This window comes from Mauremys mutica, chromosome 6 (genome assembly GCF_020497125.1).
Source record: "Mauremys mutica isolate MM-2020 ecotype Southern chromosome 6, ASM2049712v1, whole genome shotgun sequence".
Lineage (NCBI taxonomy): Eukaryota > Metazoa > Chordata > Testudines > Geoemydidae > Mauremys > Mauremys mutica.
The window spans coordinates 107009100-107035253 of NC_059077.1; the positions used below are offsets into that span (position 1 = coordinate 107009100).

A 26154-nucleotide genomic window follows, 5' to 3' on the forward strand; every position below is an offset into this window, starting at 1 on the left:
ATGGCATGAACAAATACCAACAAATATCATTATAATAAATCATTATCAAGTTGTTTTGTTTCCATTAGCTTTGTATTATTCTGTAACTGCTGTTGAAAAGAAGTGTTTCTAAAGAAGCTTACAAGAAGTGGAATATTGGACAAATGACCAGGGAGAAGTATAAAAATATTGCTCAGGCATGCAGAAGTGAAATCAGGAAGGCCAAATCATACTTGGAGTTATAGCTAGTAAGGGATGTTAAGAGTAACGAGAAGGGCTTCTACAGGTACATTAGCAACAAGAAGGTGGTCAGGGAAAGTGTGGGCCCCTTACTGAATGGGGGAGGCAAACTAGTGACAGAGGATGAGGAAAAAGCTAATGTACTCAATGCTTTTTTTGCCTTTTTTTCCATGAACAAGGTCAGCTCCCAGACTACTGCACTGGGCAGCACAGTATGGGGAGGAGGTGACCAGCCCTCTGTGGAGAAAGAAGTGATTCAGGACTATTTAGAAAAGCTGGACGAGCACAAATCCATGGGGCCGGATGCATAGCATCCGAGGGTGCTAAAGGAGTTAGCGGATGTGATTACAGAGCCATTGGCCATTATCTTTGAAAACTCATGGCGAACGGGGGAGGTCCTGGATGACTGGAAAAAGGCTAATGTAGTGCCAATCTTTTAAAAAAGGAAGAAGGAGGATCCAGGGAACTACAGGCCAGTCAGCCTCACCTCAGTCCCTGGAAAAATCATGGAGCAGGTCCTCAAGGAATCAATTTTGAAGCACTTAGAGGAGAGTAAAGTAATCAGGAACAGTCAGCATGGATTCACCAAGGGCAAGTTATGCCTGACTAACCTAATCGCCTTCTATGATGAGATAACTGGGTCTGTGGATGAGGGGAAAGCAGTGGACGCATTATTCTTTGACTTTATCAAAGCTTTTGATACGGTCTCCCATAGTATTCTTGTCAGCAAGTTAAAGAAGTATGGGCTGGATGAATGGACTATAAAGTGGATAGAAAGCTGGCTAGATCATTGGGCTCAATGGGTAGTGGTCAATGGCTGCATGTCTAGTTGACAGCCAGTATCAAGTGGAGTGCCCCAAGGGTCGGTCCTGGGGCCGGTTTTATTCAGTATCTTCATTAATGATCTGGAGGATGGCGGGGATTGCACCCTCAGCAAGTTGGCAGAAGACACTAAACTGGGAGAAGAGTGGTAGATACACTGCAGGGTAGGGATAGGATACAGAGGGACCTAGACAAATTAGAGGATTGGGCCAAAAGAAATATGATGAGGTTCAACAAGAACAAGTGCAAAGTCTTGTACTTAAGACAGAAGAATCCAATGCACTGCTATAGACAAGGGACCGAGTGGCTAGGCAGCAGGGGTTACAATGGACGAGAAGCTGGAGATGAGTCAACAGTGTGCCCTTGTTGCCAAGAAGGCTAACAACATTTTGGGATGTATAAGTATGAGCATTGCCAGCAGATTGAGGGACGTGCTCTTTCTCCTCTATTCAACATTAGAGAGGCCTCACCTGGAGTGCTGTGTCCAGTTTTGGGCCCCACACTACAAAAAGGATTTGGAAAAATTGGAAAGAATCCAGCGGAGGACAACAAAAATGATTAGGGTGCTGGAGCACATGACTTATGAGGAGAGGCTGAGGGAACTGGGATTATTTAGTCTGAGGAAGAGAAGAATGAGAGGGGATTTGATAGCTGCTTTCAACTACCTAAAGGGGGTTCAAAAGAGGATGGATCTTGACTGTTCTCAGTGGTACCAGATGACAGAACAAGGAGTAATGACCTCAAGTTGCAGTGGGGGAGGTTTAGGTTGGATATTAGGAAAAACTTTTTCACTAGCAGGATGGTGAAGCACTGGAATGGGTTACCTAGGGAGGTGGTGGAATCTCCTTCCTTAGAGGTTTTTAAGGCCAGGCTTGACAAAGCCCTGGCTGGGATGATTTAGTTGGGGATTGGTCCTGCTTTGAGCAGTGGGTTGGACTAGATGACCTCCTGAGGTCCTTTCCAACCCTGATATTCTATGATTCTATGAAAGTTGTGCAATAACCTGAGATATGTTTTATTTGGCAAATACTACTTCCAAGTCTTTTTCTTGATTAATTAAAAAATGAAGCAAAATGGTCAATGAGTCAGGCTTTAATTCTGATATTTTTTATTATATATAGTAAAATGAAGAGCGCAATTCATGACTGTGGCCTCTAGTCACAGGAATTGGGATTCACACTCAACTACAATCCCTAAGATTTCTCTATAGCAGATATTATTATTATTGATTCAAATAGTATTTGGAAGATTTCAGACACTTTGAATTGATTACAAACACCCTGAAGCCATTTTACCTTCTTATACAATACATGAACACAGTATTACACCTTTGGTACACAGCATGAAAGTCAATGTATTTCAATAACTGTTTTTTCCCCGGACAAAGAATACTCAAAATGGACTAAATGAACCAAGACCTTCTAGCCAAAAATTAGGACTTTTAGAAGCAAATTCAAGACAGAGAGGGAAACTCCAGTAACTTTTCAATGGATCAGCTTACCCTACATTTGAATTTGACCCCTAGAGTTATATTAAACTCAAGTCTTCTACATGGTGGTTCATTTTACTATCTTTTGAACCACTGAGCTACTAAATATATAGATCTTAAAAATCAGTATTACCAATCAAGGCCTTATTAATTCCCTATCATGAATGTAAGTTTTGCATTAAAAGTGAAGACCTAGCTGAACATTTTAAATTCTTATTAATGTTTTCATTACTTTCATTACAGTAAATGCCTATGTATAGGCTACATGAAACAATGAATCATTTTCAGGCCTTTTATCTCTTGAAACCCACTCAATCTCATTCACAATTATAGTCAATAGTGCCTAAAATCAAGAAGTTCTGCTAATAGAAAATAGTCTCAAGGTCTTCTTCCAATTCCACATATTTAGCCCTATACTCTTCCTGGATTACTTTGCTGCAACCACACCTCCTCCCATGTTTGCTTTTGAACTGAATTCACTTGTCATCTCATTAGCTAATGTAACATGTACAGAATTTGTACATGCTCTTGTTGTCAGTACAAAATATCTTGGTCTGCAAAGTGGCTCCACATTACATATTTATCAAAGCATCCTAAACAGTGCTCTTATAATCCATACTTTTGAATAGTGGAGAGATCATATAAAATACTGTATAACATTAATGACCTTTTGCTGAACAAAATACACACATTTGATTCAGTATATTACCCACATGCTGTATGTGAACAGAATGTAAAATATATGCAGCATATGCAAAGTTTCAGACTAAAATAATGGAAACAAGTTGGTTGAGGCAATATCTTTTATTAGACCAATTTCTCTTGATCAGAGAGAGGCTTTTGAGCTACACCGTTTAGCTCAAAAGTTTGTCTCTCTCAGAAACAGAACTTGGTCCAATAAAAGATATTACCTCACCCAACTTGTCTCTATAATATCCTCGGGTTGACATAGCTACAACATCACTGCATAGACTAAAACTGACTCAAAACCGCTTTTTTGTAAAATATATTAGTGATTTTAAATTATGAAACATTCCCACTCTGGGAGCATATTTAATTTATCACAAAATATTGCCATTTAAAAAAAACATTACAGATTAAAGTTTAATTTGCTCATTTAGGTCAGCCTCTTATTGATCTTTGTCCTCTTTTGAACAGGCACATTTCCCCTCAAGTCTGTGGCATGTTTTCCAAGATACATATAAAATTCTATAAGGGAGCAGAATTGCTGTATGTGACTTGAATAAGGGGATTTCCAAGCTGCCTCTGGGACTATGATGTATAGGGTTTCAGAAGAACAGAAAGAAATTCTGTGTGTCCCTTCCAAACATAATTCTTAATTTATATGGCCTTATATAAACTTAACTACATAAAAATATCTCCTGAAAAAGAAAGATTTTTAACATACAATATACACATTAAGTCATACATAAAATCTACTACGATCACAAATACATGTACTGCAAGTGTTATAACATGCCAGTAAATGAACAATATGGAATATTACTGCATTGACAGGATGATGTACAAAATGACTTAATTGTTCTTCTCCCTACTTACCAATTTAGCTACTTTTCCATAATCAATCCATCTGATTGTGGCAAAGTTGGTTGATTCTGCACAGTTGAAACCATGGTTAAATCCCGCATGGTATCCATATGGGAAGGTTATCATAAATTCCCCTGCCTCCTGTGTGATCTACATAACAAGAAGAAAACACAAACAACATATTTTAAAAGACCTTCTCTTATTAAAGAAACGAAAATTATATTTGCTGATGTCAAAATAGACATTTGCACATAGCATCCAATTTGGATTAAATATAGGCGGACCTGAATGCACCCGAGGAGACTTTACTGACTACATTTTGAAATAACAAGCTTCTGGATCATCAATATCCCTACATTAGAGTAGGCCACAAATTCAGAAAGCGTTCACAAGGGAGCAAATCATGTTCCCTCTTCTACAAAAGCAGACGACCCCTATTAACAATAAATTGGAGGCAATGAGTAGAGAGCATAAGATTTAAAGTGGCCAGACAAGGCAGGGTGGCAGCCAGCAGGGGAAGGTATGAGCCAAACATCTGCTGCTACCTTCCCCAATAGAGGGGGCATACTCTAATGGCTGGGAAGGCTACTTCATCCACCGGCCTTAAGTAGCTTCTCTGGAATGGTGCCACAGATGCTCCATGTTATTGTAGGATAGAGGGAGATTTCTTCTCTTCTCTCTTTCCCATCCTCATACAACTTTTCAGTGCCTGACCCATTTAATGCTAATTAGGTTTCACAGGTGTCACTGACAATCTATTCTGCAGACAGTGGGACCATACATGTATAAATGAGGAGCTAATTTAGCTTTCACACATTCTATTAGTGGATAATACACAAACGGGTGCCATTTTTTCCAAGTCTTTTTCAAGGAAGCAGAACCACACTTTTTGTGTAACATCACTACTACAACTTTACAATAACTAATAATGCTGAAGACTCTTTGTATTCTAAATGATGTAATTAATGTCCTAAACTTTGTGCCATTAAAATCTCCTTCCTAACACTCCATTTGCACTTATTTTACTGAGGGTTTTGAACAGTATTGAGGATATTGAAAGGATGTTGCTACAGCACATGACTAGAACGCTACCCAGAGGGTGTGAAGAATGGCTTAGCATGGAAAGCATCAGGTCTGGGAAAAGGTACTCAAGTAGCACTGGGTAGTGAAGCTTTAACACCACTTTATGCAGTAAACAAGGATTTATCCAAAGGATCACTTTTCCTTACAAAATACAATGGAGAGTGATTCAGTGGAAAGAGACTGCAGACATCTGATTCAGTAGATTAAGTTATAGTTAGGAAAAAAAACAATGACACTACAAAATATACAACTATATACAACTACAAAATATACAACTACAAAATATACAACTATATTTTGTACAGTAAAGTCATTTTCATATAAACAGAATCCCCAAACACTTAAAAGTTCAATACCAGATAGTGAACAGCATGCAATATAAATTTTCAGAAAACAGTGGGCAAGATTCTCTCTTGCTAGTGGAGTAATGTGCAACTCTATGTGCTATCTGGGTCTGCTCCCTTCATCAATGGAGAACGGGCAGCAGAACCACTGCTTGCAATCCCCAAGAGTTCCCATCAGTTTGGGATTGTTTTACTTTCCATTGGGAGCGCCATTAGACCCCAGACATCAAAGGCTGCAGAAAGGATGAGCTCACTGGAGGCTGCTGAACAGATGGCCCAGCCACATCCTCTCTTCAGATGGCTGATAGGAGCTACTTCATGGCATTAGTGATCAAAGTGTAAAGAGGTGAACGAAAATCCATATACTTCATTTGACATGCCCCCTTGACACTAAATTTAGGTCAAAAAATAGGGCCAGTGGAAAGAAGCTATTTGTTGTGAACAATACTTAAGGGCAGATGTTTGGGCACCAAACAGTGGTTATTTGAAGACAAGGAGACCTTAGTGATCAGAGGGATGTCTTCTGTGGGTCTAATAATGCTTTGCCTGAACAATACAGTCAGGTGAGACAAACTCACAAAAATGAAAAGAGACACTATGGTAAGGCAACATTGTGGTTGCGCTTTTAAATACAGTAAAAGGCAGCCATCATAACAAGGTCACACTACACTTCTGTAGAAATTTATATTACCTTTAATGTCTTAAACTCTCAAGTATGATACTAACAGTTTTTGTATTTAATTTCCTCATTTGGACCCCACATATACACAAAACTCTGTTCTCACAATCACATGAATGTGGTGTGTGCATTCTGTGTTTGTATGGAACAAGAAACCCAAAGGAATGGCACTCCAGATACTGGCATGTTCTTGATATCACCACCATCACAGTACTTTTAGGCCAGAATGGAGTGCGGGCGGGGGGGGGGGGGGGAGAGAGATAGCAAAAACTACAATGAGAAGATTAAAGAATGAAAAAACCCATACTTTATATACAAATATATAAACCATCCTATGATTCCAGCATAAATGTGAAGCAATTGGACGCTTTATATACGCATAAGCATGTGGGTAAATATATAGTACACAAAACACACACAGTGATTGTGATTGGAGTTTTCAAATCATGTTGCAGGGATGTATAAGAAAGAACATTCTCAGTGCCAGCAATTCCCAAATTTATCTTGTCATGCACCCCCCTACTGATGACAGTTTAGCAGGTGTTCTTTTGCAAAAAGCGGCAGTTCAGCTGTCACCTGGTAGGCGTAGGCTGACTTATCAGTGTTCAGCACATTTCCAGTTCTATCACAGCAAGCCACGAGAGATCACAGCCTGATTCTTTCTATTCACATTCTCACTGAATCCCATTAATTAAAACTGCACTCGGGTACAGGCTGCTTCTTCCTAACACTAGGTGACAGAACTAAATTTATTCTATTTAACTATTTCTAACACATTTTTTGAAAATAGAAAATGAGAAAGTCCAAGACACTGAAATAAAGCAACCGACCTTATTGCTCTGGACTCACCTACCTACCCCAAACACAAGCCTGACAATGTTAAAAACAAATCTGCCAGCAAGTTATTAAACTTTATGCTTCTACCATTTCCATATGCTGAAAAATATACTGCTCAGATTAATGTTCATTAAATCCAAAACAATTGATCTAAATTCTGTGATTTTATTTGACACATTAGTGATAAATTACAAGAGTATGAAAAGAATCAGTAGTTACATTATTTCTCTTGACCTCATTTAATAATATCCCATAAATCTAAAGTGAATAAGATAGGAGGCCCTACGCAGCCATACAATCTAGAGTGTAAAAAAGTGAGCAGCTGAGCATATATACATAGATCCTCCTGCTACCTATAAGTAAATAAATCACATATGTGAAAACAGAGACAACAATCATAAACAAAAACTGATGGGCTTATTCTGCAAGTGGATTTAGTGTGAGAAAAATATACAGGCTTATTGTTGGACTTCTCTATACACTTTAGAAAAGCTGGAGGTGGGAAATCAAGAATCCGTACAATGATCATAACTGTATAATGATCAGAGGGCTGCTAAATTTCAATATCACACAGACAAATGTCCAGCAAGGGGAGCTGAGTCAGGCTCACCAGGGTGCTGAACAAATCTTGGCATAGGTTGATGCCATTTAAAAAAAAAACACTTTCACTGCCTTGCACCCACATGAAGTGCACACGTAGTCACAAGTGAAAAAGCTTTTAGGTAGAGAAGAGCTAGGATCAAGGGAAGAAAAATCAAGTGGAGAAGAGGATACACAGGAGTATTTTAAATGTTTTTGCAAACAGCAAAGTACTTAATCCTTCTCAAAAGGAGATTTTTTTTAAATCAAGCCAAAGTTTTTTTTATTTCTCCTGCTTTATATAAAATGTTCATGTTGTGTACCCATTCTCACTCAGTCACTATCAACCAGCACAAAGCAAAATAGTAACATATGCACTAAATTTTTTAGAAAATAATCTGTCGCCCAGAAAAGGAGCATCTGATTATTATTATTATTGTATTTCTAACTACATCTAAGTTGCATTAAAGTTTCACAATAAATAAATGTTCAAACATTTATACCATCTTCTATTTTCATCTGAAACTTATCACCACAAAATGCTAATAAAAATTACACGGCATTGCTTAAAGAAAACAATAAATCATGGTTCATATAAACATTTCTTTAAAAAGTTTTATCCAAACACAACACGATCTAATACCACTAATTTAAGAGTTGTATGAATTAATGTAGCAGTACCACGCTAAATAAATTTGTATTTACCAAATATCAAAAAATATTACATAATGGACTGTTGATGGCTTCAAAAATTAAGCTATTACTAAATGAGTTTGGAATATAAAAGTTTTTAATTTTCCAAGCTGTTTCATATTAAAATAATTATATTACATTTCAATGGGATTTGGCAACCTAACTCTCCGTTAGGCTCCTTTGAAAATCCCAGTCTAAACCAAGAGAACAACCAAATGGCCCAGAAGCTTGTTTTAACAACAGTGATTCAGAATCTGGGCCTGAATAAAAAGATATGTTTTGCTTTGCCTTTGTAACGGCACATACCTGTATACTAAGCACAGAGGCACATCATTAAATAAATTCTACGGTACCTTGTCAAAAGGAATTCCATATTTTTTCAATATTGAGGGAGAAATCAGTGTCATCTTGTGACGGAGAAAAGCATCACACCCTTGAGAACTGCTTGGGAAGAATCCTAATAAGGCAAAATAAGCCAAGTGAGTTTTCTTCAATTAAAACAAGAACAGGAAACTTTAATGGTATTTTGTTTAAAAGCACAATAAACCATACAGTTGCATACTTTAGTTGAAATTTCTCTCTCATCATTGTCAATTAACAGCGATATCTACATAAAAAGCAAAGATCTCTCCTATATAAATTAGCCTATTTTCAGATCTTATTTTTTGCTAGAATTTAGGTTTAAAATAAGAGGAAAAAAAAACTTCAATAATAATTTGGACCTCACTTGTTGAACTTTTTGCTTTCACAGTGTTTCCAGTTTATTGGGGGAAGACAATTACTCCAAGGAATTAAAATATTAAAATAAAATATGTTTCCATCTCAAACAAGTTGACACGCATCATTTGTTGAATCTCCAATTCTTATTCCCTGACATTTCTTTGTTCAAGGCTAATCCTAATTTTTCAACTATATTTATATATACAGCTTGGAGGTTATGGAGGCAGTAGCTCAAGCCATTTCTTTACCCTGATGATGGTTGATGCTCAATGGCTAGCTGAAGGTGTTTCCTCCCAATCTGGCTGACAGCCAGCACTGAATATTTGTGCCACATGCCTCCTGATGGGTCAGTGTTGCAATGTCATCAGCAAACAACTGATGTAACATGGTGGTTCAGCACATGACAATATTTTGTTTAAAAATTAAGGTTAATTCAAACCTCTCCCCAAATATGAAATGTAGATAGATCAGATAGCAATGCTGCTCTAGATGGAGGAGAAAGAGGTTGGTTTCCATCACTAAAACCAAAGTCACCCTCCTTTCTGAAGGTCTGGGTTCTGTTCCAAGACCCTCTACACACTTCCTCTTTAATCTTAGGCATGTCACTTATCTCTCTGCACCTCACTTTTCCCACATGTACAATGGAAAGTTCTTTGAGTTCTACAGAGAGAGCTATTTAAATGTTAAATACCATCTTCATTATTTATAATCAGTCTAGTCATCCTGCGCCGTTCATTCAGTGATGGCAGAAACTGGTCTGTGACATCAAAATGTGACATAATGGAAATAAAACATAGTGCTACAAAGACTGGATTGTAACATTACTGAATGAACTAGGTGAGAGGAGTGTGCAAATTATAAAGAAGACAATTCTGTTTGCCCTAGTTACTCAGTGATCAGCAGTTCCGAGAAAGTCTTTACAAGAGAAAAGTACATGGCACTAATGACTGAGATATCTGCTGAGGATCACTGAAATTAACATGGTTAGCAATCAAGCAAACATATATGATTTTAAAATACCTAAGGCAGATCATTTCGAAATAATTCATTTTAGCCATTTCAATTTAGTTTATTATTTATACTACCTTCATAATATACTATATAGTACGTTTTGCAAAAATATTGATGTCTTAGTAACAATAATTCATTGCACTTATATAGTATCTATCATACGAGTATCCCAAAGCACTTTACAAAGAGGGAAACAGGCACAGAAAAGGTACATGACTTTCCAATGGTCACACAGCAAGTTTTTGGGGCCCATTCAGGAGCAGAATCCAGATGTCCTACCTTCCACACATCTGCTTCAACCAAGAGACCATACTGTCTCAAGTTAAGTACAGAAGATTTCACTAAGCACTCTGCTATTAGATACAAGGTGAAATGTTTGCTGTTTTATGAAAATTAATGGGTTTCTTAACTAGGGAATCATGAATTAGGAAGGCTCTACTGCAAAGAAAAAAAGTATATGACAATAAAACAGGATGGAAGGAGTTGGTAAAATATTAGTTTGTAAATTTTGTCATAATATGGTATTTACATAAACAAATAAAAACCAATCTGTATTTTATGATATAACTGGCTTACAGGGACAAAACACATTTTCCCTTTGTCATATTCACATAAAAGTAATTGCCATTTTTCCCCAATGATAACCACATTCTAATCTGTTTTCTCTCATATATGAGCATATAAAGGACATGATAGATAAATGAGTTAGGATAAGTTACCATTTAATTACAAAAATCTGCTCACCACACCACTGCATGAAAGAGAAAGGAAAGTGCATGCCAATAAAAGTCCATTTTATTCATCCACTAAACTCCTGTGTAACACACCACGTTATTCTTTAAGGGATTTAATCATTAATGAGAAGGTTGTCAACAGATATGCCAATACTAAAAGCTATTTCTTAGCAGATCATTTTAAATGAACCCATCAAACTTTTAAAATCTGTAGGTTTGTACTACATTACATGAATTACATTTTAAATTAAAATCAATGATGAAAGAAGAATCTATTTAATTCTCTTTCTATATGGATTTGTAATCAGGGCCCAAACAAATGTGGTGACTGGCCATAAGTTAACTTAAATTGGAAAACCACTGAAGGAAGGTAATGTGCAGTGTATTAAGTACTCTGCATCAGTTTATAATTTATATTTATAATGAACCTCTAAAATTATACCCTCTATTATCTCACCAAAATCACTGTGTACAATGTAAAATAGTTCAAATTTAAATGGGTTAGAAACTAAAGACAATATTTTCATAAATAGGATATATCCATATTTGGACATCTAAATACAAGACCCAAATTTTAAAAAAAAACGCTAAGCACCTAATGGGACCAAGATGCCCAGCCCTGTTTAGGTGTCTAAAAATAAATTTAGATGATTAACTTTAGACTCTTATTTCTTTAAATCTTGTCCTCAATTAGTATTCTGCTCCACCAAGGACTCCTAATGGGTCCTCCAAAATAATTTCCAGTTGTATTTACAAGTTCACATTAACAGTCACATGAAAAACAAACAAACAAAAAAAACGTAAAGCCATTTGAAAACAATGTCTTGCTTTCAGTGTATGAGAGTATATCAGCAATATTATTTTACAGAGTAAAAACAAGTCTTTATAATAAACTTTATATCCATTCAGAACAACTACTAGATTTCATTTATATAGAGAGTGACACTTCATGTCTGCACAACTTTAGGAATCTATGGGGAAAATCTGGGAGATTCAGATTAGTAGGTTTCGAAGTCTACACTCCAGGCTTCTTGAAAGGTTAGAGAACTTTTGTCCTCTGTGGGTCACCAACCAAAGACTGGCCAAAAATTACAATATCCAAACTGAATTCCATTTGTCTTAAGCAAAATAATGTTTTATTGGCAACTGCATAAAAACAGTCTATGAGTCTATGAGAGAAAATGTCATTAAATGAAAGGATAGGAAAAAATAAACATACATGCTTAAAAATACTATAGAAAGCATTACCGGACAGGCACTAAACTTAGGTACAAGACACTGAAATAATATCTGGACTCTTCTGTCAACTCTATATGAGAGAGAGAGAGCACATACAGAGATTCTTTTGCCATTCAAAAAGATGGTTATTTCTTTGGAGCACGTTCATTCTTTAACAATAAGACATTTCCAATCATCCAATTCAGCTGTCTTAATACTCTTCATGTCTTAAAATAATGAACAAACTTAGGGCAACATTCTCTCAGAATAACCAGTCTCCCTCCCTCCCACCCCAATCTACACCCTCAACCTGTTTTATTCTCCATGTCAATTCTCCCATTAAGGTCTATTAGGGTCTCTTAAAGACTCCAGAACAATCACCTGCACATGTCTGCCTGGGCAGGTTCTGATAAGCATATCAACTGTGCATTCCTTTCTAGCTGACTCCCCAACCCCAACAACACACAGTTTCTTAGATAAAGGATATGAAGTTCAATTAAGATGCAAAGTTGTCATAAAGATCTTTCACTACACAAGAACTAGGAAGTCTAATAAGATTCCTTTGAATCTGAAGGGACTAATTATGGTGTCACATTTCATTAAAATTTAGTAATTTTTTCCAACAACAGCCATATAATTTTTTCTCCCTTTTGGAATTGTAAATAAAACCCAAAGACCGTTTTTTAAGAGCAGCCCTTGCAACGCAGTTTCACCAATTTATTTGGCAACGCTGGGTAGCAAGTGAGCTACTCAGATAAATACCAATGAGCCTCAGCACATGCATTTCAGTTGCCGTGATGCAATCATGACAATATAATACAATCATAATAATCCTGATTTTAAAAGCCCCACTAGCTACCTGCTATAATGCCCAGGGTGCTGTATAACATAATAAAGTAATTTACAATACATTGAAATGAACCTGTAAAAGATTAACAAAACTGTCAAAAGGTGATGTTAAGGTTTGAGGACGGAGAAGAAATCAATTGGGACCAAGAGTGATCAAATAAAAAACTCTTTGGAATTAAAAAAAAAATTAAACTGTACACTGAGATCCACTATAGTAAAAGCATAATCAGCTCAAGACACAAGGGTGGGGAAAAAACAGTGGGCAGTGACTGAGTGCACATATCTAAAGAGGTTAAGGCATCAGGGACAGAAAAATTTAGTACAATGTTTTGGTGGCATGGATAAGTGTATGATTGAAAGTTAGAGTGCAACAGGATTGAGTTGCATTGTTTCCTATGTTCCCAAGAACCAGACTAGTGTATTCAAAACTTCTCTCATGGCAAGGGTAAAGGGACACCAACATCCCCAGCATGGTGTCCTAGAGCAGGAATAATATTGCCCGTGAGACAAGAATTTCACTTTCACTGTTGGTGACCAGACCTTCGGGTATGACTGGATTCCCCACAAGTTCGGGCTGTTCTATTTGGATGGGCTACATCTCTCCAGCATCACTTCCAGTACAGTTATCCTTGGTCCAGACTTGGCTCAAGATCGTTGTGACTTTTAGGTGGACAGGGTGCAATGAGCTGCAAAATTTTCCTCCAGGCAGATTGGCAGAGGCCCTGGCGGGGGGTTGCCTTTTTCTGAAGCATGGGGCACCGGTCACTTACTGGAAGATTCTCTGCACCTTGAAGTCTTTAAACCATGATTTGATGACTTCAATGGCTCAGACACAGGTTTGATACGGGAGTGGGTGGGTGAGATTCTGTGGCCTGCATTGTGCAGGAGGTCAGACTAGATGATCATAATAGTCCCTTCTGACCTTTAAAGTCTACAATTCTATGAAAACGTAAATGACAATTTGCTAACCAGATTACTAGCTGCATCTGAGGGCAAGCAGTACACATGTATATACAGGACAGCATGGCACTGGGGACCTTAAGGCAACAAAAGGTTTCAAACACTGAGGGAGAGCAATCTCACAACTGGGATCAGCTGAGACAAAGGTTGTATTTACCTCTTGCTTGATAGATAAGCCAAACCACTAGGGAACAATGAGCACTGTCAGCTGTAGGGCCCAATTTTTCATTTTGGAAATGGTGACCCGTATAGCACAGGGCTCTACATCAGATGGCATAAGTCTCAGTCTAACAGCTGGGAATCAGGCAGTCTCTCAAACGGTTTACAATTTGTTTGTTTTGTCAGGGACAACTAGAAAACACGTCCATAGTACAAGGAACGCTTGCACAGGATCTTCAGTTAAACAGTATTGCTATGATCATATAGAGCCAGATAGCGATATTACTACCTCAAAAAGAGTAGTGCCTTACTCCACTAGCAGCCCCACTGACTCCAACAAGACTATCAGTGGTGTACGGTACTATTCAATATGGGTAAGAATAATACAACCTGGCCCATAATAAAGTTGTGGCTTTACAACGGAACTGAAATATCTTCTGAGGGCAATCTCAAATGCAGATTCATAGGTTAATAGATCCATATAATCCAAGGCCAGAAGAGACCACAGTGATCATCTAGTCTGACCTCCTGTATAACACAAGCCAGAGAATTTTGCCAAAAAAAATTCCTAGCGCACATCTTTTACAAAAACCTCCAATCTTTACTTAAAAGCTGTCTCAGTGTTAAAAAGCTACACTTTATTTCCAGTCTAGCTTCAACTTCAACCATTGGATCGGGTTATGTCTTTCTCTGCTAGAAGAGCCCATTATTAAATAGTTGTTCAACAAGATCAGGGGTGGCCAACCTGAGCCTGAGAAGGAGTCAGAATTTACCAATGTACATTGCCAAAGAGCCACAATAATACATCAGCAGCCCCCATCATCCCCCCACCCTCCCCTCCCTTCCGCTCCCAGTGCCTCCTGCCCACCGGCAGCCCCTGATCTGCATCCTCCCCCTCTCTCCCGATCAGCTGTTTCTTGGCATACGGGGGTGGGGGGAGGAGAGGGAGGAGCGAGGGCATGGCAGGTTCAGGGGAGGGGGTGGGAAGGGGTGGAGTGGGGGCAGGGCCTGTGGCTGAGCCAGGGGTTGAGCAGTGAGCAGCCCCCAGCACACTGGAAAGTTGGCGTCTGTAGCTCCAGCCCTGGAGTCAGTGTCTATATGACGAGCCGTATATTAACTTCTGAAAAGCTGCATGTGGCTCCGGAGCCACAGGTTGGCCACCCCTGATATAGATACTTATAGATAGTAATCAAATAAACCCTTAACTCTTAGCCTTCTCTTCGTTAAGTTAAATAGATTGAGCTCCTTGGGTCTATCACTCTAAGGCAAGTTTTCTAATCCTTTACTCATTATTGTGGCTCTTTTCGGTGGCCACTAGAACTGAACACTGTATTCCAGCAGCAGTTGCACCAGTACCAAATATAGAGGAAAATAACTTCTTGAACCCTAATTGAGATTTCCTTGTTTGTGCATCCCAGGATCACATTAGCTCTTTTTTACAGTGTCACAATGGGAGCTCATGTTCAGGTGATTATCCACCACAAGACCCAAATCTTTTTCAGAGTCACGGCTTCCCTGAACAGAGGCCCAGTCCTGTAAGTAAGGCCTATATTCTTTATCCCAAGATGTATATATTTACTCATATTAAAAACACAGTTTGCTTGCACCCAGTTTACCAAGTACTTCAGATCGTTCTGAATCAATTACCTGTACTCGTCATTATTTACCACTCCCCAATTTGTGAGTTATCCGCACACTTTATCAGTGATGATTTTATAGTTACTTCCAGGTCATTGACAAAATGTTGAATAGCATAGGGCCAAGAACCATACTGGAAACAAGGGCACTGGAGCCCTCCCAAAAGTGGGGGGGACGGGGGCCCCTGCCCACACAATGCCCTGCCCCTGCTCCCCAGGCCATGCCCAAGCCAGTATGTTAGAATGTTAACATATAACCGATTCGTAATGTATTAACCCTTTGAAAGTTAATGCAAGAAAAATGAAACATTAGGAGGATGATGGTGTATGGTCATAGTGACCTCTGGAAGACAGTAACAATCTGTGTAAGTACAAACTGTTACAGTCACAGAAGATGGCAAGTGCTGCTTGCAATAAATGAGTGTTATTATACACTGATGTACATGCATATGTAATAATCTAAAGTTTATCTATTCATTTCCATCTCTACTAACTTTGACTAAAATAAAATTGTCATTTGACGAAAGCTTTAACTCTTCAGCAACCACAAATTTTCAGTTTTTGCAACCGTGAGGTGACAGATAGACATAGACAGATATAGATATCTCAAGTTCTGCATTAAATTGCACATCAAGAACTACTTATAATTTTATTCATAAATGATAGTTATGAACTTCTGTATTAAGTAGATCAGCTTATACTATATACTGTAGTTTTGAAACATTCTTCACAAACTACTTACAGTATATTACACTCTGCCTTAGTCCCTTTGTGTAACATAACTGAACATCTCAGATAGATGTCGCCTCTTTTCTAAAATAGCCTATACAATTAAGGAATCTATTTAAAGAACCTGAAAATCTTCCAAACTGTCATTTATGATTTGCTGCTCTGCCTCTATTTTCCAACCAACTTTATCAAACAAAAATCCTTACAATTCTATGGTATTACAGATGAACATAACAACAAGTTTAAAAATTGCAATAACAGCTCACTTGAGATTTTTATTACATTTATGTCCACATAAAATTGAAAGAAACTACATAAATGAGAAAGCAGCTGAAGGGCAAAATCAAACTGCTGCCTTTATTAGATGCAAGTCTAATATCTTTCAGATAAAATATTTGTAGGTGCCACAGTCAATCAAGATTTCAATGGAAACCAAAGATGAAAGCATTCATGCATAAAAGGCAAGTGTGATAATTATGATGTGCAGACAAGATAATGGAAAATATCCTAGCCTTTCTTCAATCTTATGTATCAAGTACTGCCTTGACCTAGACAACCTGTAATGCTTCATCACATTTAATGCATTATTTTATTTTAATTATTTAGGAGTATTCAATTAATTCAGTAGGCATCTGGTCACCAAGACTAAACCTCTGAATCATGCAGCTTTTTAGCTGTTGCATTTCCACAAAAAATATGCCACAACAACAGTTTTGAATAAACATGTAATTAAGTCTGAAGTCATCATCATCCCCTAAGTTTATTAACCTTTACTGATTAGATAAATTGCAGCCATGTGGCTGACATGACATTTTCATCATTTTAAAACAGCTTACTTTAAAACTTTGACCATATTTTAATGGGCAGTAACTACATCATGAAGATCACAGATGCCTCTTTCTCAAACTCCACTAGCAACAAAATAATACGGAATTATGGAGCAATTATTAAAGAAAATATGGGAAAATATAGTCAGAGGGAGTAAAAAGTTCATTACATGTGTAAGTAAGGATTATAGTAATCACCTTCCATGTCCTACTCTAATCTACTATCCAGACCAGGGACTCATCCACTTTAATATTCATGAGAATAGTTTGTTCCTGCCAGAAGTTCAAGATTACAATTATGTTGGTATTATTAATATAATGTATTGGGCTATTAGAACGTACCAGCTTTATAGTTGTTAGTATGCCAAAACTTTCATAATAGAACGACAAGTGTAAAACTAAAACTAAAACTAAAACTAAAACTGACTGACTGACTGGGGGGAGGGATAGCTCAGTGGTTTGAGCATTGGCCTGCTAAACCCAGGGTTGTGAGTTCAATCCTTGAGGGGGCCACTTACAGATCTGGTGCAAAAATTGGTCCTGCTAGTAAAGGCAGGGGGCTGGACTCAATGACCTTTCAAGGTCCCTTCCAGTTCTAGGAGATTGGTATTGGTAACTATTAATTATTATTATTATAACTAGTCTCTAATTATTATTATAACTAGTTTCTAGAATTGTCCATATGATTTTAAAAGAAAGTAATTCTTGGAGTTCATTTTTAAATTTGATGGAGAATTGAACTAACGGAAACAAGTGAAAAATGTGGTGGGAGAGTCACCTTTAATGTCTTCTAAGCTAATAGCCAATACCAAATTTTATGTTGAGATGAATAAACTTCTTATGTAGTCTACAGGACTGGTATCTCTTAGGACCTAATCCAAAAACTACTGAAGTCTACAAGAGTCTTCCCAGCATCTTCAATAGGCTTTGGCTCGAGCCTAAGAGAAAGCCCAACACAAGAGGGAAAAAATGCAAAGTCTTTACCTGCCCTGTTTCAACCATTCAAAAAAGCTGAATTTTCAATTTTAAAAAGGATAATCGTGACACAAATAGAGCTGGGTGAAATTTTTTTCTGTGAATAAACTATTTGCTGAAAAATGCAGTTTTGGCAACCCAAAACTATTTGTGAATTCATATTGAGGAGGAGGTGGCAGCAGCAACAGCAGCCTCTCTTATCCTTTAGCCCAGTGGGAGACCTGGGTTCAATTCCCTCCTCTACCCAACAAGAAAAAAGGGATTTGAACATGGGTCTCAACTCTCAGGTGAATGCCCTAACCACAAGTCTATAGAATATTCCAGTATCAGTCATTTTCAATCTCTCCTGTTGAAGCTGTTCCGCTTTGTATAAGTAATTTAATAGTCATTGGAGCCTGAACCTGGGTCTCCAACATCCTAGGTAAGTGCCCCAACAACCAGCTGCAGAATCACTCTCTTTCCCTGGCTCAATGACTATTTATTAGAGACAAGGTGAGTGAAGTGACATCTTTTATGGAACCAATTTCTGTTGATGAAAGAGACCAACAGAAGTTGGTTCAATAAAAGATATTACCTCACCCACCTCATCACTCTAATATCATGATACCAGCACAGCTATCACCCGGCAAACAACAATTATTGACATTCATGGTGGCCATTCCTAATCGTTCATAATAGCAATGAATAGTCATTGGGACAGGGAAAGAGTGAGAAATGACTCTCCAGTCATTGTCTGTGTAGCTCGAAAGCTGGTCTCTCACGTGAATGGAATCTTCAAAGATTTTACCTGTTTAAATTGAAGAAAGTCTCTACTGAGCATGTGCAAGCTGCAATTTTATTTTATTTTTTTATAAAAGCTTACAACTTGGGCAAATTTTCACAGGGACTGCAAAAGGCACATCCCTGTCAAAGGCCACTCTCCACACCCTAACAAATTTCATGTCTCTGCTCAACCATCTGGATGCACTAGTGCAGTGTTTCCCAAACTTGGGATACCACTTGTGAAGGGAAAGCCCCTGGTGGGCCGGGCTGGTTTGTTTACCTCCCACGTCCGCAGGTCCGGCCAATCACGGCTCCCACTGGCCACGGTTTGTGGCTCCAGGCCAAATGGGAGCTGCGGCAAGCACATCCCTCGGCCCGCGCCACTTCCCACAGTCCCCATTGGCCTGGAGCGGCAAACTGCGGCCAGTGGGAGCCACGATCGGCTGGACCTGCGGACGGGGCAGGTAAACAAACCGGCCCAGCCCGCCAGGGGCTTTCCCTACACAAGTGGCGTCCCAAGTTTGGGAAACACTGCACTAGAGAATTTAAAAAAAAAAAAGTCAAGACTTTAACAAGAACAAAACAACGTCTGCTTCTCTAGCCTCGTTTTTGCAAATGGCTTGACCTTTATGCTTGGGGTTTTTTTTCCATTTCAAACCAAAAAAAACCCCAACAACCAGCCTGAGGCAGACACCAAATATGGAAAAATTCAGACCAAATGGTAAAAGTTTTGCCAAGTTATAAGTAACTGAACACAAGGTACAATAATGGGAAGTGTCAGGCAACCTCAATATTAGGCGACGCTGCCGGTCCTTCCTATACTAAGGATCCCTTACTTCACAAATGAACTGCAGCGAACTCTATGGTGGTAAATAGCAGGACTCAGCAATAAGGTATAATGGGATTTGGAAAGGAGAAAATGAGGAAAGCTCTCTCAACTGGAACTACAAGAGGAATTTAAGTAGGTAGAAAGTAATTAGCCAAGATGGAATTTGGCCATGGTTTAATTATCACAAATATACAGGACATTGGTATTATGTGTCAATAATTCAGTTCAGCTATGCCACATATTACTGTTCTCAGGGACTAGTGTAGAATTAACTCAAGGGAGAATTAAACCCAAATGTATGCATAATTGTATGTGTGTGTGCAAATGCCCTACTTGCACATATGCATCAGATTCTTTTGCGCACACAATTTGGGTATAGGCAAATATGTACATACACTTTTGGTAATTTGCATCTGATCATGCTCTTTAAAACAAATATTTAAACCTATAAACAGAAATAACTTTGGCCTACAGCACCTAACTAAAACATGCTTAACTCTATTTCAAATTTAATTGTGAAAATACCATCTCAAAGACCTACAGCTCATGTGGTACCAGTCCCAGAAATGGATCTAATTATTTATTTGTTTATCCATAATTCTCAACTTTAATCTGAAGACAAAACAAGTATCTATAATATAGTAAAAAAATAAGTCAAGAAAAATATTAAGTTTTAAGAACCAAGCCTCAATTGCTTTTAAATTCCTCCTCTCCCTCCCCGCCCCCCACACAAATGTTTGAATAATATTGATCTACCATGTTTCAGGCATTTTAGATGCCACCATTTTAAGAAGGATGAAACCATATTAAATCAGGAGAGCTGAGATTGTAAAATGATTTTACCTGAAATCAAAGAAACTCCTGAAAATCAAGGACCTTTGAAACAAACATCTTTGATTAGAAATGTTGAAAATATTACCTTGAGCTAGTCTTTCAAGCCGTTTTCCATGTTCTGGAGGAATCGCATACCTAAAAATTACACAAAGAAACGGATTAAAATGTTTAGCACTACAATTATGAAACAATAATTCCGCATGGACAAAATATCTGAAAGAAAAGAGACTAAATATGGTTATTAATATAAAATACAGTGTAAAACAACATGAGGAAAAACTAGGAGTTGATTTACTTTTAAGAAAAAGTGATTTATTTTACTTTTAGTTTTAAAAACTGATTAGTAAAATATAAATTGTAGTTTAAGAATGTTTTAGTCACCAATACTGTTTTGAATTTCTAGAGTTTGGCAATACCTGTACGTAATTATATCTGCATACAGTTATTCCAGTTAAAAGAAATGCAGATACTTATTTCTCCTTTTATTTCTAAAAAAGACTGACACATACACCAAAGCAGCATAACTTTCATACAGGATTATTTTCTTTGAATGTTTCACAAAACAAGAGTTCAACTGAAAAATATGAATTTAAGATGATTTTTTCATATTTGTTCTTTGTAGTTGAGTTACACACATCAGTTTATAATTCAAAGAAATATGCATTCGTAAATTCAATATTTAGCACATTGTTTATGAAAATACTGTATTTGGAAATATTGTAATCTTTGATTTCAAGAAATTTTTTAAATTTTTGTTATTCAAGTCTAGTCACAACAAATCTGTGAGAAGAAAAAGCATTGGTGGTATCATTGTTTTTTAGTGTTTATTCCAGCTTGAAAATTTAAGATTACTGTAATGCAGAAAGATTATACTTCCTTTCCTAATTCAGCAGCACATGGTATAATATAAAAATGAATTAATATTTTGTTATTTACCATAGACGTTAATTAGCTTGTAATTTTTGGATTCAATAGCATATGTGATGTGTGTGCACAATCAGCTTCTATTTCACTTTACGTGTTTATGGCAGAGTTAGGTTGCATTTGATATCTTCTATGCAGAATAAACATGTGGCTTTGGTCAGGTGAAAAATCAGCAAGTATGTATTTTTCAGCCTATTCCATAAATGAATGTTTTCAGATTGGTCCAACAGCCAAACTATATAAGTACTTTGAAAGTAGGAGTTAAACTGGCAAATAGAAAACATTTTGAACTGTCAGTTGACTGTCTGATCACTGGTCCAGGATCATCTCTTGGAAACGTTCACTAACCATGAAAGTATGCACAGTGGTTCAATCAAGCTTTTCTAGCCATGACCAGTCAAAATATTGGATCATAAAATGTGGGCGTCACTTACTTCCATAAAATAATTCAGCTACGTTGTCAAGCAGAATGACAACAACTCCAGAAAATATGGCACAGTGACTTTAACTTCACTGGAAACAGCCACCATAAAACAAAAAAGTAAACAGCCCACAGCACAGGGGAAAAAACATTGCTCACCTGACCTCATTGCACTGTTCCCAGATTAAATTAGCTCTCAACCTCATAGGTCTGTCCATCTGACTCAGGTCATGAGTTGTTAAAGCTCTGTTCCCATGTAATTAGTTAGAGCCAAACCCAAGCAAAATCATGGCAACCTCTCTCACTGAGTTCACCAATACTTGGGCGGATTATTTTATTATACCACAACTCCAAACAATCCAACTGCCTTCCTCAATTGATACTTAAATTAGCTTTAACCACGAGGTGTCCTTGTGGCACCTTAGAGACTAACAATGTTTTGGGCATAAGCTTTTGTGGGCTAAAACCCACTTCATCAGATGCATGGAGTGGAAAATACAGTAAGCAGTATATATATTACAGCACATGAAAAGATGGGAATTGCCTTACCAAGTGGGGGGGTCAGTGCTAATGAGGCCAATTCAATCAAGGTGGAAGTGGCCTATTCGCAACAGTTAAATTAGTTTTATAATTTAATGATCCTGTGTAAGGACTATCCACGCCACAAATGAAAACCAACAAGCCCCTGACCATGCAATAATACTGAAAGAGAACAGAATCACACACAGCAAATAATTAACAAGCTTCACAACCTCACAAAAAACAGATAACCAAATTACAAAATTTACATTAACTAAATATTGCTCCAATATCTTTTGTAAAACATTTCCCACCATAAATGTTCTTCAAACTTGGAAAATATTTCTGGTAGGAAATGTTTTACAGAAAATACTGGTTACTTTCAACTCATGTTCCATTTAAAGGTGAAAACCTGTTTTTTTCCCTCAAATGCTGATGGCCTAAGCTTCTTTTAATATAAATATTTGCAAATATTTTCTATCTAAATGCAGGCCTCATATACTAACTGCCTGATATTGTTATAGGAATAGTAAGATGCTTTATGTACAAATATAGGAGTGCTATTTGATGCTAAACTAATTACTAATGTAAGCAGCTATTTAATTATAGAATATTTCTATAAATGGAGAATTATCTACTGTCAGTGCTTAAAAAATTTTCAATCCACTCAAAGATGAGAAAAATCATCTTTTCAAAAACTGTCACATAGAAGCCACAGCTTAAGCTCAAGTACTTAAACAAGTTATTTAATTTTTAAAACTGTTTTGATAAGAATATCAAAAGAAATACTTAACACTAAACTTTACAAGTTATCTGGATCTTTCCTGCCACAAGAATAAAGGCAATTAAAGAAACTTTGCATATGCATAAAACAATGCTTGTTCAGGAGCTGAAAGTGTCACCTAAACCAACCCCAAAGGCATGGAGCCAATGAAAGAGTAATGGCAACTCATCTGAATCTAAACAAGCCTGAAAAGAGGAACATTTACCTATAACTTCATGAAAATAAGGAGAAGGTTTTAAATAATTCTGAAGTGACCCCACTCTCACACCCCCTGCTACTCTGCTTAAACAGTAAGAACTCCACAACTAATCCAGTTCATCACTACAAGCAAGCTGCTACAAATTTGGACACCATCAGATCAGGATTAAACAAAGACTGTGAATGGCTAGCCAACTACAAAAGCAGTTTCTCCTCCCTGGGTGTTCACACCTCAACTGCTAGAAGAGGGCCTCACCCTCCCTGATTGAACTAACCTCCTTATCTCAAACTGAGTCTTGCCTGCATATTATACCTGCCTCTGGAAATTTCCATTACATGCATCTGACAAAGTGGGAATTCACCCATGAAAGCTTATGCTGCAATACACTGTTAGTCTTTAAGGTGCCTCAGGACTCATTGTTGCTTTTTATAAGAAAAACAGAGAAGACTCAAGAAGAAACCAACCCAAGAAAACTTCCCCAAAACATCAGCATAGATTGATGAGAGGAGGTTAACTAAAACAATGCCAAGGAATTAGATTTAAAATTTCTTGTAATGATTTTATTGGAATACTGAAATGCTGTTGTAACTTAAAAGACTAACAGTTTCTCCGATTAATCACCAGATGGTTAGGCCAGGTAGTGCTGCAGAGGACAAGGGGTTAAACACTGGTAAACAGAGAAACAATGGGATGTAACTGTATTTGACATTCTGAATATTGATTAACTGGCCTACCTCAAGACAGCTCCTTAAATGGCTTCTTCTAATGAATGATTTAAATATTTTCTTTGGTTTAATAGGATGTAGTTAAGACCGCTTACTTTGTCAACTATAAACTCACTGATTGTTTATTAATAACCAGCAGGTCTGCCTTCCCTGAAACAAAGTTCCTTTGCCCATCTATACACATTCTTAGTTATTAAAGGATATACTAAAGAATGGAGTCACAATCATTTTGGGAAACAATACATTTTGGTCTTGATACAGGAAGAGGAACGCACACCTCAGAGGTGTTCACGTTCAGGGTTGTAATCTCTGTTAAAAGCTCTCCACAATGAGAGCTAAAGAAGAGATTGTAATAGAAATAACCAGTTTATCATTTGTGTTGTTTAGAGTTTTCTTTTCCTTTTTTTTAATAAAATAGCCATGGTTAATAATTGTGATTATTTTGCTTGGTGTTGAACATGGTGTGCCCTAATCTAAGCAAAAGAACCCTTGTAACTTAATACTGGGAGTCGCACCAGAGTTAGCAGTAAGTGAAACAATTAGTAAGAGCTGGCCTACCATTGCTTGTTTCTCTAAACCAAATATATATAGTAATTTTTTCAGATAAAATTACGTGGAGTCCAACAATTTAAAATTACCTCTTTCAATTCCACAAACTCAATGAAATGACTCAAGTTCTTATGGTAAATTTAAACTATACTTAAGTTCTTTGCTAAATTGGGGATTAAGTACCATGCCCACAGACAGAGGTCCAGTAAGTGGGTCTTTGCAGTGGTAGTATAATCAACCAGTCACATGGCTTACTTTAAGACAGTGGGCCATAACTGTCCAGTCAGCCATGAGACCAGACAGTCTTCCCTAGGTGACTCCAATCAATGCCCCTGTGACACTGTGGGACATTTCTCAAAATGGCAATCACTAAAATCAAGTCAGAATTGACCTGGATGCCTAAAGTCAAAATAGTAATCAGAATTGTGTGAATTTATGATTCAGTTTCTCATAGGGTGACCAGATGTCCCGATTTTATAGGGACAGTCCTGATTTTTGGGTCTTTTTCTTATATAGGCTCCTATTATCCCCCACCCCCATCCTGATTTTTCACACTTGCTGTCTGGTCAGCCTAGTTTCTCATGACCTGCCAGGACAAGTAAACAATGAGGTATACTACTCGGAAGCAGAATACACTGTGGGATACAGTATTCATTTCTAGCCCCGGTGGTTCACAAGATACTGGATCTGGAATCTATCATTGGTCTCTTAGGCCAGAAGATACTTCTTGGCTTTGTTCTCAGACTAAATATAGCAAGTACTGGACCACTGACCTAAGTAATTTTCAATCTCTGCTCATACATGTACAAATATCACCACTAAAATGATCAGTGCACCTTGAATTGGTTTTGGTTTAAAATGCCAGTGGTAAGCATAGAAAAAACATGTATGTGATACTTTGGACATTTTACTATTTTGCGCATGGTAAATGTGACTCACATCTAGGATTCATCTCCCTTTCCACCCAGTCCACCTATCTGTCAAACTAATCTTTTTTTTTCCAGTTTGGAGGTCTTGAAACAACTTAAGCCCAAGCCTAGCCACATTCACCTCTATACCATATTTTGGTAATTTTATTTCTATTTCTAAATGTTAAGGAATTGAAAACTATTATAGTTTAATTGAAAAAGCACAGTGAGTTAAGAAGCTATCACTAGAGGTTCAAGCTAAGGTCCCTATTTCTGACTTCTCCCAACCACAACCCCTCATTCACATATACACTTAACCACTACTCAGTGGGCCCCATTAAAATATAAGAAGATTCTTCCATCAGGATGGCCAGCATCAACAGTTGTAACAGAGCTCATGCCCACTTCAGAAGTACTGTAAATGGAAATGACCACAGGGAGACTTTCAACTTTATTCTGCTCACTTTATTGCAGCTTTAGTAGCATCTCATTATCTTCCTAAAATTGAATCTCTTTCTCTCCATGTTTGTCCTGGCAAACTGCTTATATGTCTCTGTGTCCTCTATCCCATATTATACACACAGCAGT

At 37.5% G+C, this 26154-nt stretch overlaps 1 protein-coding gene across 6 annotated transcripts in view; it reads right to left on the reverse strand.

The window, feature by feature from the left end:
• KDM4C (lysine demethylase 4C) overlaps window positions 1-26154 on the reverse strand; it is a 420715-nt gene that overhangs the window by 303885 nt on the left and 90676 nt on the right. For all 6 annotated transcript variants that reach the window (XM_045021569.1, XM_045021570.1, XM_045021571.1 and 3 more), the window contains 3 exons: window positions 20623-20672; window positions 8647-8750; window positions 4091-4228 (listed from right to left, as the gene is read on the reverse strand). In XM_045021569.1, the coding sequence (XP_044877504.1) occupies window positions 4091-4228; window positions 8647-8750; window positions 20623-20672 (292 nt within the window). The remainder of the gene's footprint in view (window positions 1-4090; window positions 4229-8646; window positions 8751-20622; window positions 20673-26154) is intronic.